General features: G+C 27.3%; 1 protein-coding gene across 1 annotated transcript in view; it reads right to left on the bottom strand.

Moving 5' to 3' along the window:
• Positions 1 to 3,265: 3,265 nt before the first annotated feature.
• Positions 3,266 to 27,511, bottom strand: part of LOC100214001 (lactoylglutathione lyase) — a 29,375-nt gene continuing 5,129 nt past the window's right edge. Inside the window, exons 3-5 of the mRNA XM_065806214.1 lie at positions 18,809 to 18,873; positions 3,676 to 3,765; positions 3,266 to 3,513 (exon numbers count right to left, since the gene is read on the bottom strand). Coding sequence (XP_065662286.1) covers positions 3,434 to 3,513; positions 3,676 to 3,765; positions 18,809 to 18,873 — 235 coding nt within the window. The 3' untranslated portion in view covers positions 3,266 to 3,433. The remainder of the gene's footprint in view (positions 3,514 to 3,675; positions 3,766 to 18,808; positions 18,874 to 27,511) is intronic.

The raw sequence follows: 27,511 nt of genomic DNA on the forward strand, positions 1-27,511 counted from the left end.
TCTTGACCGAGATAACAATATAAAAAGGGTAAAAAGTTTGTATTCAAAAGCAAAGGGAGGTCCGAAAAGATGTAAAAACGGATAGAATCAAAGCTGAAATTCTTCCGAAAGCAGTTTTTGTTGATAAAGGCCAGCCACTAGGTCTTGAGCTGTATATTTCACCAGACTACAGGTTGATTTTTGATATTCTGGGTCATAGTTTGAAACAATGCCTACGGATGAGACTCCCTCAGACTTTTTGGATACAATTAAATTCCAAAACTTTGAAAATCTTTCAAAGTTGCTTACAACTCATCAGAACTCACAGCAAAATTGTAAATCTATTGACCATGGTTTAAGAAATTTATTTCTCAAAACAATAAATATATTTCTTGTTGTTAAAAATAAATTGCAGGGTAGGATATTTGTCTTAAAACAAGAAAAGTTTTTCTTGTTTAAAAAAAAAATACTTTGTCATAAAAAATTCAATTTTGCTGTGCTTACAGTAAATCTTATTCAAGATGATGAAGAGCGTGTGATGAGGTTGCAGAAGCTTCAGAAGCCATTTCAAATGAAGTGTTCTTGTAAAAAACCATTTAAAAAGAAAAAGAGTGGACTCAAGGAGCTAGTTTCTAGGACTGCTTTCTCGCTTTCTTGTAATTGAATGGTTCTAATAACTTGAATTTGATCCAATACCTAACTGCAAATTCTGAACTTTAAAAGTACATTTAAAAGTTATTTTTTAATACATTTTCTTGAGTTATTTGTTTTAAGCTGAAAATTTATTTGTATACAAATATTTATTGTACATTTATAGCGTTTAAACGCTGAATTCTGATGCAAATTTAATTCAGAAACAAGAGAACTGTGGAAGTGACGGATCTAGCATTTTTTAGTGTTTGAGATAGCTAACATCGGGCAAAATCAAAACATTTATATGTTTATACTTATGTCAAATAATGATGCTTTTTAAAAAATTGCAATGATTGGAGGGTGGGAACAAAAATCCTTAAAACTTTATCCCCCTGCCCCAATCGTGAGAGCAACAAGTTAATGAAATAATTTTTTTGCTATTCTTAACTAAATTTATATTCATCAATAAATTTTAAGTATTTTTTTACAATCTCTAAGCGTTCAAAAATTATGACCATATAAAATTTGTAATCTCTTAAATTAAGGGAGGATGGGGGAGGGGGTTAAACTTTATATGGTCATAATTTATGAACACTGAGAGATAATACTATGAAACTTAAAATTTATCGATAAATTTAGTTAAGAATAACAAAAAAATTATTTTACCAACTTCTTGCTCTCACGTTTGCAATGTCTGTTAGCTATCTCAAACACCAAATAATGCTGGATCCTTCATTGATCTGTGGTTCGATGCCTACTCTAGCTTTTTTCCGACATGGAGCAAGAGTAAACTTCTAAGTTAAATGCTCTTCTGCGGTGCTCTGCGGTCTTCTTGGAGCGCCTAAAATAACGACAGAAAAAATGTGTAAATAGATTTTTGAGTCACATTGATACGTTTTGTTCTAGTTTAGTTTATAAAAAAAGATCGAAAGTCCTTTACCCAATCTTTTAAGGAAACCATTTTGGATTTGGATTTGTTTGATCCAAGGCTCCAGTAGCAGTATTTTTTTAAAAAAACAACATTATTTGATACCAAATAGAGATAAAAAACATAAAGTTGTCTTATGACTGGAAAAAAGCTCAAAGATCAACAAAAAATCACTTTACAATAACCAAAGTGTTAATTTATCTATCGTAATCTGTGTAAAATAGGTACACCATATTTTTTAAATTAAAAAGCACAGTGTTTTGTTTTTGGTACAGGAACACATTAAGAAAATATCGATGCACAAATTAACTAAATTTGACATAAGAATCTATTCGCGCTAATGCTTGGAAACTGCTCTAAATTTAGTCAAAATCATAAAAAGGGTAACTTCGAACAATCGGCGCGAATACATCTATCAAGAAAAAATAAATAAAATTTACATATAAATATGACCTTTACGCCACTCATTAGCCATTTGGCATAAAAATTGGTTGTCGAAAAAAAATTATGGGATTGGCTAACACTCCTTATAACCTCACAACTGAAATTTTTGTTTTAAATGAGCCGCTCAGAAGCCAATGCGGTTAAGTCCATTTTTTGATATTTTCTGATTTTTGGAAATTTTGATGAAATAATAATCTTAGTTATTAAAGGATTTACTCGTTGGTTACTTTTTTCTAGGTTAGACAGCCCTTTTTTTAAATAGTTTCTCAATATATTGTATAATAATTTCAGAAGCCATTGTGAATAAGTCCACCTTTTATCAATATTTTTTTACATAAACTTTGAAATAAAAATTAAATTATTCTTCTTCATTCGATATTTGTTGGTAACACTGAAAAACAAGAAATTTATAGTAACAGTAACCGTTACTTCTAATTAGAATTGTTCGAGTTTTATGCATGTACGTCAAAACACAAAAATATGATGTTAAAGTGTTTGCGAAAATTATTGTGTTATCAAAAACATTAAATAAATTTTCTTTAATAACTGTAAAAACTCCGACTTTTTAAAATAATAAAAAAGATTTATTGTAAGGGTATAAAAACTAAAAATGTCAATGAAAATAGAACACACTGAAAGTGATACGATAGTTCATCCTACTTCAAGGAGAGTTGACCGTATTGATTCTGATACATCGTCAGATATCGAAGATATAGAAAATAATTAAAATAACGGAAAAGTTGGTAGAAAACGCAGCAGGAATCCTGGGAAATAGTCTAGAAATGTTGAGAAACAAAAAAGGATACAAGGTAAACAATATCAAAATAGTATCATCGTGTTTAACTAAACACATTAAATCGTACGCAAAGGATTTTCAAAAAATTATAATGTATTCAGATTCATGTTCACAACAGAATCGAAATAAAAAAACAACACGTGGAGGTCAAGATTTACATTTAAATAACTCGGAAGATGATGTTTGTTATGATGAATAGACATAAAACTTATGACAATAAATGACATTTTATTATTTTTACATAAATTTCTTTTTCAGCATAAGTCCTAAAATTTTTAAGATGCAGTCATTATTTCAATAAATACTTACGTTTTTGTTTACACATCCTGTACACATCTTGTTTTTTTTGCAGAGTTTACACCTCGAAAAAAGACTTTATACACTTTTCTAATTAAATTAATAAAACAGGAATTTTAAAAACTAATGTATCAACAAACATTAATTTTCTCAATTTTTGGACTTAACCGTATTGGCTTCTGAGCGGCTCAAATAGTTCTATACATTTTAAATTTTTTAAACGCACTATTTTATCTTAAGCAACACTCACCATCAAAAAGTTATTTGAGTGAATTACTTTTAATTTATAATTATTTAAAGGATTAAACCAAGTATTTAAATTATTGTTAAAGAAACTTTGTAGGATTTCAAAATCCTTAAAGGATTTTTTTCGGGTTAAATATTTCTATCCAATATCCGTCAGGATCCAGTATAAAAGCAATCGTCTTCATTACGCCTATATTTAAAAACAATAAAATACCGTAAATATTATTTTTGTGAATCCTAAAATTTTTTTACTAATTTTAATTACTTAATGAAAAATTTCTCTTCATTCTTTTCTTTTTCTTATTTTCATGTTTAATCTTATCGTTTATTAAAAAGCAGTAACAATGCTTACCGTCGGTAGGTTTCTTTTTAAAAGGAACACCCATTTTTTCAAATCGTTCACAAGATGCTTCAAGATCAGGGACGGCTATTCCAATATGTCCTAATTTGAAAATAATTATCTTGTAAAAAAAAAAAAAATTAATGCTAAGTGGCAACAGCCTCTTAGCATTAATAGGTTTTTTGTGTAGCTTAAAAAGAGTATAAACTATCAATTTGACAAAAATAATGAACAATTTCAATATCAATTTTTAACATCTGTAATATCCAATGGTATCTGCATAGTATATTATAATTGTTGTTTTAATCATAAATATATCAGCATGCTCTATTATTAACTATCATTACCACTAATAGTGATTCCATGTAAAAAATAGGATTTGAGAAGATTATTAGTTTAACAAATTAATCATTATAAATGTTTTTAAATTTTTTAAATGAATTATATATGCATAACCCAATAATTTACAACATTGACCGTGGGGTAGCAGGAAAAAATCCCCCTCGAAATAATCTCTCTGAGAAAAAATAACCTATAATTTTTTTTTTTTACAGCGCATAAAACAAACGACATATCAATATAATAATTGTTACAAGCAAAACCTTAATCCTTCATTTTTCATAAATCGACTAACAAATAGGTAGAACATGCAAGGAGTGAACATACATTGATTGACAAATAAGTAGAGCATATAAGGAGTGTACATACATCGAATGACAAAGAGGTAGAACATGCAAGGAGTGACGCTACATTGACTGAGGATTTTGGTTTGGGCAGGTTTTTGGTTTTCTATCAATTTAAAAAAAAAAAAAAATTTTTTCGGGGGATTTTTCATGAGGAATTTTTTCTCAGGGAGATTTTTTCGGGGGGATTTTTTCCTAGAACCGACCATGGTCATGCAGCAAAATCCTATAGCTTTACTTTTATGTTTGTAGACGCTAAAAACAAGTTTTTCAGACGCTAAAAACAAAATTTTCTGTGTTTAAGGTTAAACATAACTAAGTATATGTTTTTCTGTATTAATATACATTTTTTCTGTATGTGAAGAAAAAATTCCTAAAGAATTAATGAGCTAAACAAAAGAAAAGCTAAATTGTAAAATAACAATGGATATATATATATATATATATATATATATATATATATATATATATATATATATATATATATATATATATATATATATATATATATATATACACTGAGGCTTATTCGTTTAGACGCATCAATTTTTTTCTAAGAATTGTCAACTGATGTGCATGCAAGTTATTATCAAAATAATTGTTGTGTTGTGGGCTAATAAAAATCACAAAAAAATTTTTTCTGTGTCTTTATTAACACGAGAGTATGTTTGATATACAAAAGTACATTTTTTAATTGGAATATGTCTATAGACGCAGTCATATTTTTGACATTAAAAGATGGAAATTATTAATGCGTATGTCCTCCATTACGCTGGATCACCTCAAAAATTCTGTCTTTCATTGACTCCACTAGTCGTTGAAGTGTAGTTTGATCCAACTCGGACCATGCTTCAAGGATTTTACACTTTAACTCAGTAACAGTTTTAAATTGGTGTCCGGCTGCTTTAGCGTCATAAACTTTTCTTGATAGCATTCCCCACACGTTCTCGATTGGATTTAAGTCCGGGCTACAAGCTGGCCATTCGAGAACCGGGATGTTGTGGTCTTTAAACCATTTCATAGAATGCCTAGATGTGTGAATTGCTGCATTATCTTGCTGAAATATGGCATTATCGTCCATGTTTTCATCCATATAAGTTATTAGAACATCATCCAACATTTCTGTATACTTAATCGAGTTCATTTTAGGTAAACCACAACACAGAGTCAATTTTCCTGAATAAGAAAATCCACCCCAAGCCATTAAACTTCCTCCTCCATAATTTCGTTTTGTTTGTGGGTCATTTATACCTCTTAGATCATGCCAATAACAACTGGAGTCCGGACCATCTAAATTGAACTTTTTTTCATCTGAAAATATTACGTTTTGCCACTCATGAGTCCAATGCATATGGTTTTGAGCAAACTGTAATCTAGCAATTTTATGGTGTTTTTTGAACATTGGTTTTTGGTGTGGCTTCTTTCACTTTACGTTTGGTGTTGTACGTAGAATATGTGCAACATGTTTATTGGTGACAGGCAATAATAATTTATCCTTTATTTGTGTTGCATTCAATTTATTTTTGGTTGCTTCGAAGCGAATTCGATTAATTTGCCGATTTGTTAATACTTTGTTGTCGTTTGTCGCTTTTTTTTACACCGTAATTGTCACCTTTTGCAATGTAGTTTCGTACAACATGGTCAGATCTTCCAATTTTTCTTGCTATTTCTCGTATAGAAAGTGCTGGTGAGATTTCTGAGCCACGATATAAACTAATTTGTATTTTTTCAGCATCTGTCAAATACTTTCCTTTAGGCATTTCGTAAAATGCAATAAAAATGATACTGGCAGAGCAAAAGATCAAATTACACTAAAATTTATCAATTTATTTGTGTAAAAGTGATTAAAAATCAATAATTACCGTTAGTAACCTGATTGCGTCTATAGATATATTCCAATTAAAAAATGTGCTTTTGTATATCAAACATACTCTCATGTTAATAAAGACACATAGAAAAATTTTTTTTGTGGTTTTTATTAGCCCACAACACAACAACTATTTTGATAATAACTTGCATGCATATCAGTTGACAATACATAGTAAAAAATTAAGATAAAGAGAAAAAAATTGATGCGTCTAAACGAATATGCCTCAGTGTATGTGTGTGTATATATATATATATATATATATAGACCAAAAACAAAAAATTTTGAAAATTTAACATGTCTGCAAAAAAACGTGATCCTTTTCACATATGAATACAAACTATAAAAAAAAATTTGGAAAAAAATATGATTGAGTGCTGCCGAATTTGATTTGATTATTTTCATTTTTAGTCTAAAATATGTCAAAATAAGGATTTTGTAGGAGAGTGAAAAAAGATTAAAATTTTTATATCTATAGGAAATATTTGTTATTTGAGGCTGTTCATTTAATAGGCAACACGTTTTTGAACCTTTTTGGACTTCCCCCATGTATAATTTTGTGTTAATTGTTTATCAACTCCTCCCCCCCCCCCCTCTTTTATGCGCAGTGCTATTATTGTTAAAAAAGATATATCTCTAAGTAATTTTTTGCTAAAAATTTACTGATTCCGCTATAATAAGAATTGTAATTAAAGGGTTTTTTTCACGTTACATTGTAGCTAACCACCCTTTCCATGTGATATTTGGTGACACTTTCAATACCCCTCCCCCATCTGGGGAGGGGTTTACCACAATACAAGTAATAACTGCTTTTATAACCCCTTTTTAAATCATATATTGCCTGGATTACAGAAGAGTTATTTTATTTGGAATTTTTTTGGGGTCTAATTAAAAACAGAAAAGCTAATGAAAAAGTGGTTATTATTTATACTCAGCTAAATCAACAAATAATTGCTTCTTATTAAAATTCCCTACAACTTTTCTGTGATTTTCAACCACGTTAAAAACTTCGTTTCGTACAGCCTCGTCCTAAAGATAAGAAATATTATTTATCTATAATTTATTCTAAAAGTAGATTTGTATGATTATTTAGATTTTTATTCATAATTTCTTCTCAACTAATTTTACGGTTTACCTTTGTAAGTATTTGGAGATAATCAGAACACAACTTAATTCCTCTCTCGGTTACGTCATTAGTCACTTTTAGAGTTTTGATAAACAGCTTCATTTTCAAATAATAGGCATTGTCGTCCCATTCTGAAGAAGGAATTTTAAGCCATTTTCCATCATCTTTTAAATTATGAAAAATCAACCAAGACTTGTTCTCAATATAAGATAAAATATCGGAATTTTTTCTAATCACTGGAAGAGTTGGTTTACCGCAATTGATACCAAGTGGTTTTCCGTATTCTAGCATTTTTTTTGCAATTTTATCTTTATCATTTAGAGAAAGTTCATTTGAAAATAAACTTAATACAGACACCTGCTCGGTTAGATACCAAGAGTGTCTGCTTAAAACATATTGGGCTTTTTCAGCAGGTACAGCGAAGTTTGGTATACCTTTAAGTGCTTTTAGATCATTAAATAATTCTATACCATTAATTGGTGCATCGCAAACCTTTGACACTTCTAACCAAGCTTTAATGTAAATGGCTGAGCTAAAAGTCAAAAAGATTTTAAGGTTTTTTAAATCAGATTCGGGTAAATCTTTTTTAAATATTAACATCTTTGGTGCATACAGCAAATGCGCCATCCATCTTGCATGATGGTGAGCACCGCATGTTTTCCATTTCTTGGGCTCTTCTCCACCTAATAGAAAAATTGCTAGTTCTACAGCCTCTTTGTAATCGTCTCTTGGGTGATGCTTAGAGTGCAATACTTTCTCTAAGAAATTGCGAGTTTCATTTGCTTTTTGTTTTAAGAATGAATTTTCAAGATCAAGGGATCTATTTGAAAGTTTGAGAGGAATCTTTTTAGAGTGAAGCCATTCTTTTTGAAAATTATTAAACTCTATATTATCATCAGATGATGTCTCTTTTTGAAATAAAGCTTTCCAAAACGACCCTAGGATTAATTCTAAAACATGATGACGACATGCAAGCCAGAGAAGCGTTTTTATAGATTTGCATTCTTCAAGAAGAGTTGCCGCTCCGTTTCTTACTCCAGTATTACAAGCCGTTGTATCGAAAACTTGGGCAACAATATTATCTTTAAGATCCCATTTTTCTAAATCTTCTATGATTCTTTTACATATAGAATGACCTGTGCCTGACCGAGTAGGTTTAATAGATAAAATTTTACCTTCTTCGCAGTTTGGAAAACCACTTACTAAAACAGTTAAATTGTCAAACTTTTTACCAGATATTTGCTTCATAAGTTTCCCATCCCAGTGAAGAGTTAAATAATCTAATCTAACTTTTTTTTTAAATTCTACCATTATATTTCTTGCCATAATTTGTCTATTTTGCTTACGTGCTCTTCTAATTGTGTTTAGTGAAATATCTACACCTAAAAAATACACCAAAAAAATACAGAATATAATTTTTCTTATCAACTAATCACACTAATAAAAAACTCATGAAACTGATTAGTGATTTAAATATCAATCAAAAAGTAACCTAGAACCAGGATTGCTGAAACATTCATCATAAGCTGTGCGTTTGATAGTATCTATCAGCAGTTGCTGTTATCATTGGATGACAAACAAAGTATCTTGGCAAAATTAAATTGATATTATCTGATACAACATTTTCCATTACACCTGCAGAAGATTCAAAACTATTTACTTCATAATCAATTTTAGAAGAGCTCTGAGAATCTGAGTACATAGAACCTCTAGACGCAGCAAAAAATGATTCTTGAGTAGAGTCACTATCACTTTTATAAACGCTGAAATCAATTTCTTTATCATTTAATTTTCTTTTCTTTTCTTTATCGATTCTTAATTTTTCTTTTTCCTCCTTCTCTATTTTTCTTTTGACACTCGATTTTAACAGATTATCTTTTCCACCTAGTCCTCCAGTTTTTACTCCACTTTTGAGTGTTGAAAACCAGAGAATATCTTCTTCTGCATTTAAATTTGATCTGGTTTTTTTAACATATTCTTTCCAATTCGGAGAACTAATATCAAAAAAATTATCCATTATTTTTCTAAAGCCTTGAATAAGTAAATCTTTTTTTGAAAAACATTTATGTTTAGACTTTGCAAGACTTCTCCATTTATCATGTAACTTAATAATACTTTCAATAATATACTTTTCCTGCTTGCAAGGAATATCAGCTTTATTCCAAAAAACTTTAACAGTTTTCATTGTTAATTTTGCAGCTAATTTTAATTTTGAAATGTTGCTTTTAGTACCTAATTCTTTTGTACATTTAGAAAACACTTGAATCGAATTGTTCATCATTTTTAATTGGTACCTTAACAAGCAAAACAAAAGATGAATTTAAGTTTATTTTCAAATTGAAAAATAAAGTTATTTTTGGAAATAAAAAATTAATGTTATAAAAATCTTTAAATAGTATAAACCTAAGAAATCTGTAGACATCTCTAGTAGTAGGCAGAGAACTGGTATTAATATCTGCCAGCGGATATCCAACCAACCATATTTCATTTGTCGATTTCAATACTTTTGAGTATTTTTTTTTAATTGACTCAGTCAAATTATTTTTTACAGACAAATTTTCTTTTCTTTTTTGTGTATGCGATGCCATGTTAAAATGTTAAAATGAATTAAATTTTATGACTGCTAGAAAAATAATAAAACGTAAAACATCTTCATTTTTTAAAAACGAATGGAAAGATGAATATAATTATAGAATTAATAAATTTAGTTGCTTTCTTAAAAAATATATTAGTGTTATGATACGTGCTTCTTCGTTTTTTTGTATTAACCTTGTTTTTTAAATTATCTTTAAACACATCTAAGCTAACTATGTTGTTTGAAAATAACAAGTTATTTTATTTTAAATCAAAAATCTTTAAGTATTGTAAAGTTTCATGGTATTTAATTATATAAAAAAGAATTTTAATTACATTTCTTTTTGTACGTAAACTTTATGATTTAGCGGCTGTTACTTATGCAAAATATTTAGAAAAAAAAAATAATTCGAATCGAAAATACAATAAATTAGTTAAAATAGATAAAACACTGCTGCATGCTGAATCAAGAATGCGTCACTGCTGCATGCTGAATCAAGAATGTGAATCAAGAACTGCTGCATGCTGAAACAAGAATGCGTCACGTTTATTGTTTGTTTACATGAAATACAATAGAAATATGCCGTCATTAGTAAATATTATGCCGAACAAATTAAAAAACGGAACAGAAGTAATGGAAGTTTTGCGTTTTGTATTTATTTATATAACTGAAACTTAAAATGAAATTCCGCAGAACTTAGAGATGAGCTACATAAACACTTTCATAACAAAAAATGATTTTTATAGTAAAAGGAACAATATTTTATGCAGCTACTAGAAAAATTGATACTTTGAAAAATATATGTGGGACTGTGGCCTACCCTAATATATATATATATATGTTTGAGATAACATCAAAAAATGCTGCATCCGCGCCTAACTTCCAGATACTTATGTCAAGTAAGGATGCTTTGCAAAAAATTGCGATGATTGGAGCCTGGGAACAAAAAGACCCCAAAATTTTAGCTACACCTGCCCCAAACGCGAGAGCAACATGTTATTAAAATATTTTTTATACTATTCTCAACTTTAAATTTATATTCATCAATAAATTATAAAATTCATAATCTTTTAGCATTCAAAAACTATAAACATAAAAAGTTTGAACCCAAATTGAGGGGTTGAAAATGCGTATTTTATAAAGCCGTAATTATTGAACGCTAAGAGATTGTTTTACAAATTTAAAAACTTATCGATAAATATAAACCTGGTTGAGAGTAGTAAAAACAAAATTTTATTAACTTGTTGCTCTCATGTTTGGGATAGGTGTAGCTAAAATTCGAGGGCTCTTTTGTTCCCAGACTCCAATTATACCAATTTTTTGCAAAGCATCCTTATTTAATATAAGAATAAACATAAAAATATTTGGAGTTTCCTCCGTGTGGTTTTTGCTCTCAAACAATAAAAAATGCTGCATCCCTGCCTGTGTGTGTGTGTATATATATATATATATATATATATATATATATATATATATATATATATATATATATATATATATGTACAGTATACTGTATATATATATATATATATATATATATATATATATATATATATATATATATACATATATATATATATATATATATATATATATATATATATATATATATATATATATATATATATATATATATATATATATATATATATATATATATATATATATATGAATATATATATATATATATGTACAGTCGTGTGACAATTTATTATGGCCACCAATGAGTTTTGATTATTTTGATGTTTAATTTTTTTCAGATAAAGAGTAAAAAATTTTTATTCAAAATAAGGTTTTAATCTTTTGTTCAAAATAAGGTTTTAACTCATAAAGTCAGTGCTTTTTTTTTGCTAGTGGCAACACAGTCACTTTTGACAGCCATTTTGTATGATGTGTTCGTAATTATAACCTTTTCGCTGTACACTTGTTGAGATTTATTACCAGAGTTTTGAATTCGTTTATTAGGTTATCTTTAAAATATTTATTCAAGTCAGTAAAAATATTGTTTCTTAAATATTTCTCTATATTTTAAAGTAAAAATAATTGTATTTGATTTGATATTTTCAAAGTTATGAGTACCAAAGCTAACTCTAAACTGTAGTACTGAAATGTGATATTTTATTTTAGTTATGGGGGAAAAAAGGACTTGTTACCACAAAAAACTGCTGAAATCAGGGCACTTTTAATAAATACTAATCTTTCTCAACGAGAAATTGCCAGAAAATGTGGTATTTCGCGGGTTTTTGTATAAAATATACACACAAAAATGGCTAATATGGAGAACTTGACGCCAAAAAGGGTTGGCAAACGTCGAAAGAAGAGAATCCTAACATCATTTAAATTAATTTTAACAGAATGGTAAAATTAATTTAAATGATGTTAAATTATCCACTTTCTTACATCAAACTTTAAAAATTCACTTAACAATCCTTGTATAATATTTTAAGGTATGCTTTAGCGACGAGAGTACTTTCCTAGTATTAACAAAGAAGGCTCAATACATAAAAAGATATAAAGGGGGGGGGGGAATACTTATTGGACTGCATCATTCAAACTGTTAAACACCCCATCTCTGTGATGATCTGGTCAGTGATATGCAGAAGGGGAATGGGAAGGCTCTATATTGTCGAGGGAATAATGAATCAGTTACAATATAAAAAAGTCTGGGAACAAAGATTGTTGCCACAATTAGCAGAATAGTTTGATCTATGTGAAAAAAAACCCTTCATGCAGAACGGGGCACCATGTCACACAGTTAAATTAATTAAAAAATATCTATCAAAATAGAATATCCCATTACTTGATTGACCAGGAAACTCTCCTGAACGAAATCCTTTAGAAAATGTTTAGGGTCTCCTAAAGATGCAAATATCTAAAGAAAATATTAAAAATAAAGTGTGTTTAATAGAAAGAATTATTCATCGCTGGAACCATAAAAAAAATTTGAAGGAAATGACTGAAAAATGCATCAAAAGCATGCCAAAAAGGTTCTTGTAATTATAGAGGCAAAAGGGGCAATCACCAAATATTGACCTTGAATATATTAGTTGTACTTTTTAAATAATAAAATTTATTACCAACTTGTTAAATGCTTTTTATTTATCAATATAATACCCAATTTTTAAATAAAAATTGCTTTTGAGTACATAAATCACAAAAAAAATTAAAATAATAGACTTTGAAACTTGAGAATGTAAAAAATTGTGGATGGCCATAATAAATTGTCACACGACTGTATATATATATATATACAGTATACTGTATATATATACATATATATATATATATATATATATATATATATATATATATATATATATATATGTATATATATATATATATATATATATATATATATATATATATATATATATATATATATATATATATATATATATATAGAGTATACTGTATATATATACATTTTATACAATATATAAACAATTTGTGTTTTTTCCGTTTTTCTATTTTGTGAACTAAATTTCATGAACTTTTCACTGTGACAAAGACATTTAACAAATTTTTTTTTTTGAAAAACAAAAACCTGTCATCTTATTCTATGAAAATATATGGGGTACCATGAAACAGTGTTAGTGGGGAACCATGAAACTAAACTGATGTACCTTTTGGAAAATTACTCAATAGTCAAGCATACTATAATCAATTCCCGCCTGGAAATATTGATTTCTATACTTAAATGTTTCACCTAACTTGGTAAAAAATCGGTGGACCATTAAATAAAGTTTATGTAGCAAAAATAAATTTTACATTATTCAGTATTTATGCATGTAGTATGATGATGTACTTAGGTAGTTTTAAATTTATTTTGTCTTATTAACATAAGTTACAAAAGTTTACATAAACATAAGTTTGCTTTATTATACTAATATTAAGATATTAATTAACTCTTTTTTGCTGAAGGATTAAAATTCATCTAATTTATGTTTTTATACTGATTTCTATTAATTTTTAATTTATGTAAATTAAAGTTTCGCATGGTATCAAACAGTGTTGATAAACGGTGTAAATATTCTTGTCTCCACTTTTCTTTCACAGCAGACGGTGGCTGCCTCCCAATTAATTTTTAGCAGTAAAAATTTCTTTATTCTGCCTCCAGTGGTTTCTGCCTTTCAATTGGTGGCCGCAGTCAGAGGAAAAATGTTTTGGAGGCCAAAGCCAATAAAGAGGTGGAAGCCAATGGTGGTTGCCTCCAGAGGAAATTTTGGACGCAAAACCATTTTGAGGCCACCTCCAATAGCTTTTGCCTCCCACCTAGCTGCGGCTGCCAAATTGGAAGCGGAAATATTTGCCTCCCACCGTCGAATGTAATGAAAAATAATTGCATGTTTCTCTTGATGTTAACGAGCAATTAAAATATTAACTGAGAACAAACTATGTTATCGCTCATGTGGTCATCATCAAATTTATCATCAAAGTTTTGAAATTAAAATATTAACTGAGATGTAAATGTAATTTATCATCAAAGTTTTGCTTTATATGATTTATTGACTATTTAAAAACTTTTTTGCAAAAAAAAATTACATTTTTGTCAGAGCGGTTGTTTTTCTAGGACTATCGAATAAATTTTCAACTTTTAAACTTTTAAAAAACTTTAAAACGTGTAAAAGTAGGTGAGTCTATAATTTTAAACGTTTTTTAAAGTATAGAGTAAAATATAAATAATATTTATAAAAGTATATATATTTAAAGTTGATAAATTTTTTTGCTATTGTTGTAATTTGACAAAATTAATAACGTAATACAGCGTGGTCGCAAATTTTTAATAAACATTAGCAGATAATTTTTCAATAATTTTTACAATATCCAATTATTAAAAATAAGTATTTAGCATTTTATATTTATTTTTATTCATTATTTTATATTTATTTTTATTTTATATTTGTTTCATTTTAAATATTGATATATCTATACATATGTATATTTGTTTTAAGTTTGTTAAACTTTTGTATTTAATGAAGATTTATGGTTACTTATGTGTCCTGTTTTGTTTTTATTACATTTCTATAACATGTGCAGTGTCTAAATTATAACTATTATTTTTTACTACATGCTTTACTATAGTGTCTTTGATTGTTCTGAATATCTGTTCAATATATATTTTTAATTTTTATATATTTTTAATTTTTATATATTTTTAATTTTTTAAATTTCAATCGGGCTTGACAGCCCAAATAAATTGATAAAAGATAAATTAAAATTTATCTTTCAAAGATAAATTTTTAGTTAAATAAATCAAGTGCTGCTTAAAAGAAACAATTTTGATATTTCAAATTTGTTTTTGTCTTTTTAATCTATGCTTTTAAATTACATAATCATACACTGTATGATTGTATCATATCACAGTATAATATATACAAATTCCTGTATTACAATACTGTAGCATCAAAACATGGATTGGGTGGACAATAAAGTTTTCTGTATTCTTTAAGACAAAGCCCAGTAGAGTTTAAATGAAACTTTTTCTGTTGAAACCATACCAAGCATAATTAAAAGAATTTGGGCTTTTTTACAAAAATGTTTTTTGTGTGTTACACTTTATATTATATATTATTATTATATTTATACACATTATTATTATTATTATATATTATTTAAGAGCTAATTTTAGGTGTTTTTGAAATATTGTTAATCTTTTTTTTGGGTTTTTAGAGAATATTAAAAAAATTATAAATAAAAACTTGAATGTTTTATACTAAAGATTCATTTTAGCCTAAGAAAAATTCATTTTAAAAGTAAAATAAGATTTGAAAAATTAGTTGTCAGTTTCTTGAACAGAAAAGACAGTACAAGATACACAGTTTGGAGTTAATATATAACTTAAACACTAGGGGAATAAAATCTCCACTCTGGTACAATAAAGAAGCTCACGATTTCTTGAAATGTGTCACAATAAAATTACTCAGTTTTAATATTTTGATCCATTTGTGAAAATCAAAGAAAATAGAATTATGAGAAAATGTGTAATTCATAAGAGTGTGGAGACATAAACATAAAATTAAAAAAAAATGAAACTAAGTGTTAAGTAAATACAAACTCTTTCAATTTTTCGTATTGCAGCATGTTTTAATTAAATTTAAAGAACTATACAACAACCTTTATTTAAAAAATCATTGGCTGCAATTTACCAATTAAACAAAATCATCAGTTAGCATCGCAACATTTAGATGCAATGAGAAAAACAGCACAAAAACTTGTTAGCAAAGGTGGCTAACAGAGATATTTTAACTGAAAAAATCATTGAAGTAGTTAATATACAGAGCCTAAACAGCAAGATTAGAATACCATTTATTTCCCTTTGTTTTAAAAATAAGCCATTTAGAGTTTTTTTCTTAACGGTTACTTAAATTCCCTGTTAGTTTAACAGTGAGAAGTGAATAGAGCTGCTGTCAATTATCTAAATTAATTCCACCATTTAAAGACACATTGGTACCTCTGTATTTCAAGAGCTACACACATTTTATGATCAAATTTTGTTGTTTCCACTTTAATTGTTTCAACGTTATCCCACTTTATTTCTTTTTTTTTTTTTCAATAAGGTTAGCAATATGTGTAAGTTGTACCCATTTTCGTAAAATAATTGAATTAAGAAATTTGTAAACATAAATCACTGCATATAGAATAAGCTCTGTGAACATAACATTTAAAGATTTAAAATCATGATTTGAGTGAGGTTTAATTTGAATATTTGTAATGGCTTCCTTTCTGTAAACTTAAAACTCATAATTACCTTTGGTGTATATATTATGGTTAAACCGGGGAAGTTCAGAATTCTATATTCACTTTCAATTTTGATTGTGTATTGTAATGCAATATGTTATTTGTTCAAGATATATAGGAATTGTTCTGCTTCTTGAGTGATTAAAAATCTAGCATGGCTCTAGTCAACATATCTTAAATATGATTTTAGGTCAAGAAGAGGATTTAATTCCATTGCAATTTTGAAAGTGTTTTCTTCATAATACTGTAGAAATTCTAATAGATTCTGCTAGTACGACCATGAATAAAAGACCTAATGAACGAAGGACCAGAATTCTCTAATTCATGGATCTTGTTGTTCCACAAGAAAAACAAGAAATGGTGTAAATGGAGATCTATTTGTTATATATAAGTTTGTCTGTCTTGTTTCTGATATAATAAGTTTGGTAGAATATTTGCAGGATTCATCTTTATTTAATTGGTGTTTAAGAATTAAAGTGGCTTTCTTTAGTGGAATCAATGGGTACAAGTTTATTACATCAAATAAACTTGAACCTCGTTTTTGTCAATCTCCCATGAATTTAATCTACTAATAAAATCAAAAGAATTTTTCTGACACTATTTTTGTTTAAGATTTATTTTATTTTTGTTTAAGATTGTTGCAATATTGGTTGCATTTTCCTTACTAAGTGGTTAGACTTATGTGATTTATTTATTATTTGTTTAAATAGATATTATATAATTAGGAGTTGATTTATCTATTCTCATAGGATAGCTTTGTGATTTTTCAGGTTTGTGAGCTTTAATTACACCATACATACAAGGCAGGATGGGATCACTCGGATATGTACTATCTTACTCTGTTTTTTAAAATTGCTGTTTTTTATTAAATTGTGAGAGGTAGGTTTTTATTTTAATAGTATAACTAGAAATGCGATCTTCACTTAAAACTCTCGATGAGCCAATTTGTTCACAAATTTTTTCTAAAGCATTATTGTGTTCTATTCTTACAAAACCATTACTTTTATCAAATGGATATATATTGATAAACATGTTTTACTTAATTTCCATAAGAGCTTTTCTTTGTTCTCTTCTTAAACTTAAAGTAATTTTTTGCCTAATTTAAGTTCTTTTAAAACATTTTTTCTCAAATCCTGCGCATTTTTAATTTTGTTGTTATATTCTAATTTAAAAACCAAGTCCTCTGTTGTTGCAATAATATACATATATTTATACATTTATATATATTTCAACGTATATATTTCAACGAAGGTACAAAATGTAGACCAAGATTAAGAAGATAGTTTTGGTTTTTTGGAATATTGACATAGGTTTAAAACAGCGTTCTTTGTATGCGTTGTTAACTCACAGATGATATTATTGTGATTATTTTTAAATGTGTTTTGAAGAATTTTAAACATTTTAAATAATCTTTTTTTTGATTTCATAAACATTATTTTGCAAGCTTTTTCAGTAACTTGTTCAACTTTTTTTATAGTCTATTTCATCAAGAGTAACTTTAAGAACTTGCTGGATATTTTTATTTTCATTAGCAGGCATAAAATACGTAATGATGTTGCTAACCACAACCAAGCGAAAATTGGTCAACACTCTGATACCATACTAGAATAGGGAGCTACAGAGGGGTTCATTTCATACATTGACTGATACAGGAAAAACATGCAAGGGGGTTGGCGCTACATTGACAAAAGATTTGGGTTGGGGTAGTGATAAGTTTTTTCATTATTATTAATTTTTTACTTCTTTTTGTGAAAAAAACCATATAGTTTTAAATGGGCAAAAAAAGTCAGCAAATGCATAACTATATATGCTTTAATATATATATATATATATATATATATATATATATATATATATATATATATATATATATATATATATGTATATATATATATATATATATATATATATATATATATATATATATACATACAACCCTTAGAATTAGGAAAATTAGGTCAGCAATAATTTGTTGACCTCAAACACTTTAAGATCGGTAGTTAGGTCGGCATTGCCCAATGACAACCCTAGTTCCGAGGGTTTTGTGTGTGTATATATATATATATATATATATATATATATATATATATATATATATATATATATATATATATATATATATATATATATATGATTATACAATAGAAAAATGTTACCAAATCCTCTTGGTTCTGAGTTTCCATTATGGTAGTTTGTCTCATCACTTTCTGTTCCCCAGTTACTAAAATAAATAGAAAAAACTAACTTAAACATGATATAACCTGATTTATTGCATTTAAAAATTAAAAATCTAGGAGGCTAGTTTTTTTAGTCAATCCTTGTAAAAATATTTTAGGACTATCAAAGATGATCATCTTTTTAGCTATCTTGCTTGCTAACTTTTAAAAAACTTTATTAGAGGTTTCTTTAAAGTAAAAGAATCTTTTTTATCTAAAATTCTTTATCACTTTAAGAAGCATAAAATTCAATAAAGTAAATGAAAATTACTAAAGTAATATATTTTGAAAATAAATTTTAAATATATAATATATTTTCATACTTAAAGATATACCAAAATCTTTTTTATCTTGAATATTTTTTAATTGCAATTGGTAAAATTGAATGTAACTAAAAAGAACCTTTTAACTAAAAAAGAATAACTTAATCATAAGTCTCTTGATTAAGTTTTATGATGTTTTATTAAAATTTGTTATGATTGTGATGCAGTTTCTATATTTGATTATTGATGTCATGGTCTCAATCCAGTGTCATTTTGGTTTATTTGATAATTCTGTGTCTTCTTTGTCAATTATGTATAACACACTTGTTTGATTTATCTGCTTAATTGTATTTTTTGATTTTTTGTCATGATGTTTTAGTAGTTTATACTTTTAATTGATGAGTATTATGTTGAATTACTTGTCCATCATACAATATAAATAATATAAAAATATGAAAACATAGTAAATGAAAATTCTAATAGAAACACCAAAATAAAACTAAAGCAACTTAAGTAAGTATGACCATCAACTTAAGTATGCAACCATTAAAACCAAATAAGTGCTTTTAACACAAATAAACAAATAAGTAGTTTTAGCATAAATAAACAAATAAGATATAATAATAATAAAATTATAAACTATTTAGCATCAATAAAAGACAATCAGTAAGCAATATACCTTATTTAAAAATCAAAAAAATCAATTAAATGCAATAGAGTCCTCAATAAACCCTAACGCTGTCACCTCAATGCTGATACCTCATTTGAATTATGTAAAACAATCAAAAGTTGTCTAAATTTTGTGAACATTAATTGCACTAAAATAATATTTCCACATTTATATATATATATTGCCAATATTTAAAACTGAAGCCAAAATATCATTGGGGTCCACATTAGCTTACCCTATATATATATATATATATATATATATATATATATATATATATATATATATATATATATATATATATATATATATATATATATATATATATATATATATATATATATATATATATATATATATATATATATATATATATATATATATATATATATATTGATTTACAATATTGACTAAATATAAGCAACAATTTATCATCAAAATTTTTTTTTATTATTATATTAAATATAATATAAATTATAATATTAATTATTAAATATATATATATATATATATATATATATATATATATATATATATTGATTTACAATATTGACTAAATATAAGCAACAATTTATCATCAAAATTTTTTTTTATTATTATATTAAATATTATAGAAATTATAATATTAATTATTAAATATATATATATATATATATATATATATATATATATATATATATATATATATATATATATATATATATATATATATACATATATATATATAATGACTTTTTCTAAATTCCATGTGTTTTTTTATTTGACTTCTTTTTATTTGTTATATTTAATTTTTTTGAATTTTCAGTGGTTGTTACAATGATTTTTTATATTTTATCTCCATCACTGTGTTTTCTCTACCATCTTTTTTTTTTATATAAGGCAAGCTCTTGTTTATAAGGCGATCCAGTGATTACAGCTGCATGGGCCACTTTTCGTTTACTAAAAAACTTTGAATTGTGTCTAGATCTATGTGGTTTTGGTATCAAGTCTTAGAAATTAGGGGATACAGTAACTATAGATTTTGATCCTTTTGCTGTGTCAATAATATCTCATACTCCCACAATATCAGAGTTTTGTATGAAAGAATTTTTGGCAGTATTTGACTCCATTCCAACAATAGTATTCTCTATCGAGACTGACAGTGATATATTTTCTGACGTATCTTAATGTGCAGCTGACATGTCTAGTGCTTCATTATGTGTGACTGGTTGTAGCTCTTGATTAGATTTCTGCTCCAAAAATAGTGAAATATCGCCCGCATTTATTTCTTCTGGCAAGTTGGCAACCACTGTGATTTCATTAGTAAACTACTTGTTAATTCTTAAAGTTCTGCTGTCATGTATTACAAGTTGAGCTGTGGCTATCACTGTATCTTTATCTGTAATACTAGCTTCTAAAAAATTGGCATAATATATTGGCAAATATACCAGCAACATGTTCTTCAGAAACAGCTCAACCAGGATTTCTCAGCCAAGATGTCACTTTTGTGATTTATTTTAATTGCTAAACTAAATGTCTAATATCCAAAGAAGTTAAATCATACAATTTTGATTTCATTTCCAAGATAATATGACAAAGTTCATCTTCTTGATCACTAGTCAGAAATGTGCTGCGTACTAACTTCTTTTCAACTCCAGCTCTATTACTGACTTTCTTCAAATAACGTAGCAAAGTAGATTTGTTTAGTAGGTTTTGCTGCTTGTTTTTTAGATAAACCATGAACTACAACATATACTGCATGTTGTAGTGCTTGCAGGTTAAATTTACCCTTAGACTCTTCTTTAAAAACATCAAATACCTTTTTTGAACTTGGCATTTCAAGATCTAGATAATTTTTATGTATACAAGAACTTAGCAATTTTCATGAATAGATCATATAAAAAATTTTAATTAATATAAATAAAACTTCTTAAAAAACAGTTGATAAGCAACATTTTTGGCATGCAATGTCTCATTTAAAGAAAAGCAATAATAATTAAAGATTAAATCTATAAAATGTCTTCCTAATATGAACCCAGGTCAATATTAAGATGATACAAAGGGCTCCACATTAGGCAAACTGTATTGCTAGTCTATTATCAAGAATACATAATAATGTATTGATTTAACATTAATTACCACTCACTTTATATCATTTCAAAAACAGCTCTTTCCAGGAAAAAAAGTTTGTTGCTTTTGAGAGAAAAACTTGATAAAGCTTGTAAATAGCCAACTATGTCAAAAAAAACTTCTCTATTTAACTAAAAATTATTTCTTGCACAAAAATTAGTTAGAATATTTTATTTTAGCACCAATACAATATCTAAAACTGAAGCCAAAATATCATTGGGGTCCACATTAGCCGACCCTATATATATATATATATATATATATATATATATATATATATATATATATATATATATATATATATATATATATAAAGGAAACAAAAAGAATATATATATATATATATATAAAGGAAACAAAAAGATATATATATATATATATATATATATATATATATATATATATATATATATATATATTCTTTTTGTTTCCTTTAGAAGGTTCTGACCATGCAATGATCTCTATAAATTTTTTATCTTTTACTTCTTTTTCAGACTCTCATTCTAATCCAAGATTTTCACCTACTTGTGCAGCTGCTATATCTAATCATTAACTTTTTTACATCTTTTTTAAAGGAACAACTCTCTTAAGAATAAACACCTATATATTGTTGCAAGAAATAGATTGAGAAAACCTTCTTTTTTGAAATAAATAATCACAGGATGAAGTGTACATTGTAAATTTGTCCAATGAAAGCTTTGTACTTCATCCTAAACTACAAATTTATAGTTTTCTGAAAAATCACCCAAAAATAATGCTGTTAACTCATTCATATTCCTTTCTTGATCTCAGATATGATGCTTGACTCTTAGCTAAATACGAGTGTGGTGCAAGTTTTGTCAGTTTTTTACATACTAGTTCAATGTATTTAGACACTGGCTCTTTATTATGTGTTAAGTTTGACCTATCTGTTGTTGTCCACTGATCAAATTCTACCTCATTGTCATCTTTAAACTCTCCAATCAAATTATAAAGTTTTTCAACCAATGCATTCATATTTGCTGGGGATCTTTCACATTTAGGCAGACAGTCTTTATTAGTCATGTCACATACAATATAAGGTAACAGTTCTTTGTATGTCATACCAAGAGGATGTAAAGGCAGTTTTAAATTCTGATGAATAGCACAGACGCATACTGAATGTGTTCCTGAAGCACCAGCAGTAATACACCACTTTAGTCGCAATGTGCAAAACCTTGAAAACCCAATTTTTATTTCTGAATTAATGGCTTTGAAAGCAACAAACAAATCCTTTAAACTACATAAGAGCAAACGTTTTTGCATGTGAACATATTTCTTTATGCTTACATAGTCCTTTTTACCAGACATTATACAGCTATATTCATCATCTTCATAAAAAGACTTGACCAGCTGAACTGTTACATCAGGAAGAACTTTTCCTAATTTAGGACTAAGCATGGCTAAAATACAGTTTTCTAATTCTAATTTACGTGCAGTTCGAGCTATGTAGTTTGTTACATTTAGTGTTTCAGAAACTATTTTTATTGACCAGTCAGTTGGAGCAAGCGTTGTTAGTTGTATTTTTTTAGATGTTGCTGTAGACTCTGCAATTTTATTAGTTAACAATACCATCATGTTCAGTCTTCTCTGTTAGATATTTAATGCCAGCGCACAAAAAAGCGCTAGCAGGCTTTTTCGTGCTAATTTTTTTTTTTAATGAAGGTTGTTAATCTGTCAATTTTTGTTTATTTTCCTGATTTTACCTGACTTATGCAATCCTTTAACCTTAATAGGAGATACTCCAGCAGCTGTAAAGTGTGTATTTACACCCTCTTTTTTATTTTGAATGGATGTTTCACTAACAATATAAAAATCTTCATCATTATTTTCACTCATTTTGATAAATGTTTCATAACTTTACTTCGACAGGTTAGACACAACTTTTTTCCAGGTATAAGATTTAAACCTACAGTTTCTGCTTATAATACAGTATGCATTGTAATCACACATAGAAATGCTGAAAAGAAAATCTAACTATATTACTCAAATACTATAACATTAATTATACTATTATTATAAAACAATGAACAAATCCTATTACAAAAAACTTATAAACAACTTATTAAGAATGGTATTACTCATCAAAACGTAAATATATAGGCATACATATATAGACATACTATAACATATAATATATAACATATAAGCTATAATATATAGACATAAATATATAACATATAACATATAAGCTATAATATATAGACATACATATATAGACATAAATATATAGACATACTATAACATTAATTTATGGTCTGGACCCTTCCCCCCCACCTCCCACTCGCTAAGACGAGGGGGGGGGGGGGAAGGGGTTTGGGGTAACATCAATCAAAGGCGGAAGGTGGGAAATCAACTTACAAAGATACAAGCATTCATTTTCTAGCATGAAACATACATGATTCATTTTCTAATGAATATAGAGTTAATGGCATTAGATCTTATTGCATTTTGTTATGCTTTTACCATAAGATTCAAATTTTGATAGTGACTATTAAAAATGTGTGCCAGATTTTCCAGCAAATATACAATGTAATGGTCTTGAAAGTGAATTAACAAAAGTTAATTATATTACTAAAAGTTGGTTGTCCCCTTCCCCCCCCTCGCCTTAGTGAGTGGGAGGGGGGGGGGAAGGGTCCAGACCATAAACAGACCACTGATTACCTATAATAAAATAGAATTTTAAGAAATAATAGTTTTATTTTGAAATTAATTTAGATATTTAGATATTAAGTATCTAAATATCTAAATTAATTTAGACACCTTTATTAGAACCATAATGAAGGTCTCTAAAAAGTTACTGCCCCCTTTGTTTGTGCCCCTATCTACTATAAACCCCAGATCAAGAAGAGGACAACCAACCATACCTTTCATTTTATTAGGAAATGACTTATAATTAGTTGTACCCTTCACATAGGCCAGTTGGCAGATTAGAGGGGTACTGGTTTCTAGTAACACATTCAACCGTTGATGATTGAAAAATAGGGTTACTTAAAAATGCTGGCATTTTTAATGTGAATTCGACAAGTTTATAATGTTTGTATTTTCAGATAGTTGGGTCTAATGGTCTTATATGCTATTAATCTTAGATCAAAACAATGTGTTAGAAAAATTGACAAGCATCTCAAAATGGCTGAAAAATGGACTTTTTAGGCGAGTGGACATTTTGCTTTTAGATATATTTAAGTTCTAATTTGCAACAAGCTGCCTATATTTTGCCCATTTATTGCAGACAGTAGTAGCTAATCAGAAAATTTATTTGTAAAAACTTGTGGATGAATAGAATAATGCTACAGTTAGTTTCAATTTGGCATATTTTAGCATTTTTAGGATTTTTTCCAAAGTTTAGGAGGCCATAATTTTTTTCTAAATTAACACAAGTTAATAAAAACCACTTTTTTGAAGAGAGAACTATCCAGAAAATAGTTCTATAAAAAATGAGACACTTATTAAAAGTGAGAAAAAAGTTATACAGCTCTAAAGTAGTCTGTTTTGATCATTTGTAAATTGAGGGAAGCCACTGTGTCATGTTTCTAAGGCTATAATTTCTGAACTGTTGTACTTGGAAGTCTGAAATTTCAAATTTAACCTATCTACATAATGCACATAACAATATGTAAAAGTTAGGAAAATCAGAGATGGTGTCCCACAAAGTTTTCTTTAAATTGGTTGAAATATAATGATTTGACCCAGCTATTAGTTATAATAGACATATTTTAAATGTCTAATTATCTACTAATTATTGTTAATTCTCTACCAAAAATTAGGGTGAAAGTAGATTATAAGTAAATATAATTATATTTAGTTATATAATTTAACAAGGTAATATTTATTGAATATTATTATGTACACTTGTCATTTTATTACTCATTTTATTGATGAGATAATCACTATTTTATTACAATAAAACAATCAATAAAAAAAAAAAGATTACACAATAGTTTAATTTAATTACATAACTATGATGTAATGAAAATAACAAGCAACAAGTTTATAAATTTACAATGATAACTTGGTAAAAATTTAAATCACATAACACACATACCGTTTTTTTTTAAATAACTGACTCAAAAATAGATTAAAACAAATATATCAATATAAACAAATATAATCAAACTAAATACAATTAGTTTGATATAAAACACTTTTCCCCCCTCATTTTTCAGTCAAAATCTAAAAAAACTTTAAGTTGCTGTAATTCTTTACGGAACAAAAAATTTTTGAAAAAAATTCAGTCTTTCCTAACTTACATCTTTACACATTTGTGCAAAATTTCAGCGAATTTGGTGATGTAGGGTGCAACCCCTTGTTTTTTGAAATTTTTTTATTCAAACTCAAGTTTATATAGTTATGGAATATGCTTAATTCAGTCAATTAGTTGAATTTTGTGATTTTTTTATTTATAACTATTTCATTATTAAAACATTTTTAAAATAAATTTATAACTTTTTTTATCGATATGAGAACCTGAAAGAAAACCACCAGGAATTTACAATCTTTGGAAATTTCCAAATTTTGTTAATAATTTGATTAGATATAATTATGATATGATAAGTTCAATTGAAGCTGCACTAGGAAATGCTATTATGTTTGATCTACCGGGACTGTTTAACAATCCAGCAATTACTTCAAATTTATTTCAAGACAAATTTAAAACAGACAGACAAAAGACAATAGATAAAAATTTATTGGACTTGAAATTTATCGAGAATAACAAAGAATTTGCATTGGTGTTGATGGTAAAATTGATAAAAAAAAACTTAAGTTGTAAAAGAAACAAAAACAGAATGTGGTGAAGTTGTGTTAAAAATTTCAATTAAAAAAAGAATTTGCCTTTGTGTTGATTGTAAAACTGATAATGAACCTTTAGTTGCAAGAGAAATAAACCTTTAGTTGCAAGAGAAATAAACCTTTAGTTGCAAGAGAAATAAACCTTTAGTTGCAAGAGAAATAAACCTTTAGTTGCAAGAGAAATAAACCTTTAGTTGCAAGAGAAATAAACCTTTAGTTGCAAGAGAAATAAACCTTTAGTTGCAAGAGAAATAAACCTTTAGTTGCAAGAGAAATAAACCTTTAGTTGCAAGAGAAATAAACCTTTAGTTGCAAGAGAAATAAAAACAGAAGATGAAAAAGAGAAGTTGTGAGCAAAAATAGAAGATCGTGAAGTTGTATTAAAGACATTACAGAAAACATCATATGGTTGTAACCAGAGAATTTCTCCTTAATTTTTATAGTGAAGAATATCTTACACAAAATACCTCATATTGCAGCAACAGGAAAAAACAAGCCTGTATGAATTTCTTGAAGAGCATGACTCTTTAAAGAGTTTTAAACATTTAAAAGCAGTTCTAGTAGACAATACTTTGACAAAAACAGATCATAAAGCAAAAATGATTGCAGAGCTAGAAAAAAACTTACACTATATGCTGTAATCTTTAAAGAATGAGCTTGCCTTCAGATCTTTGTGAATTAACAACAACAAAAAAATTAGAAAATTGTTTTTAATCATTCTTGTTGGTACCATTGGCAATAAGATTTCTTTCAAGTACTAGTTTAAGATAATTAAATTTCAGTATTGTCCCA

The sequence above is a fragment of the Hydra vulgaris genome, chromosome 09 (assembly GCF_038396675.1).
Source record: "Hydra vulgaris chromosome 09, alternate assembly HydraT2T_AEP".
Lineage (NCBI taxonomy): Eukaryota > Metazoa > Cnidaria > Hydrozoa > Anthoathecata > Hydridae > Hydra > Hydra vulgaris.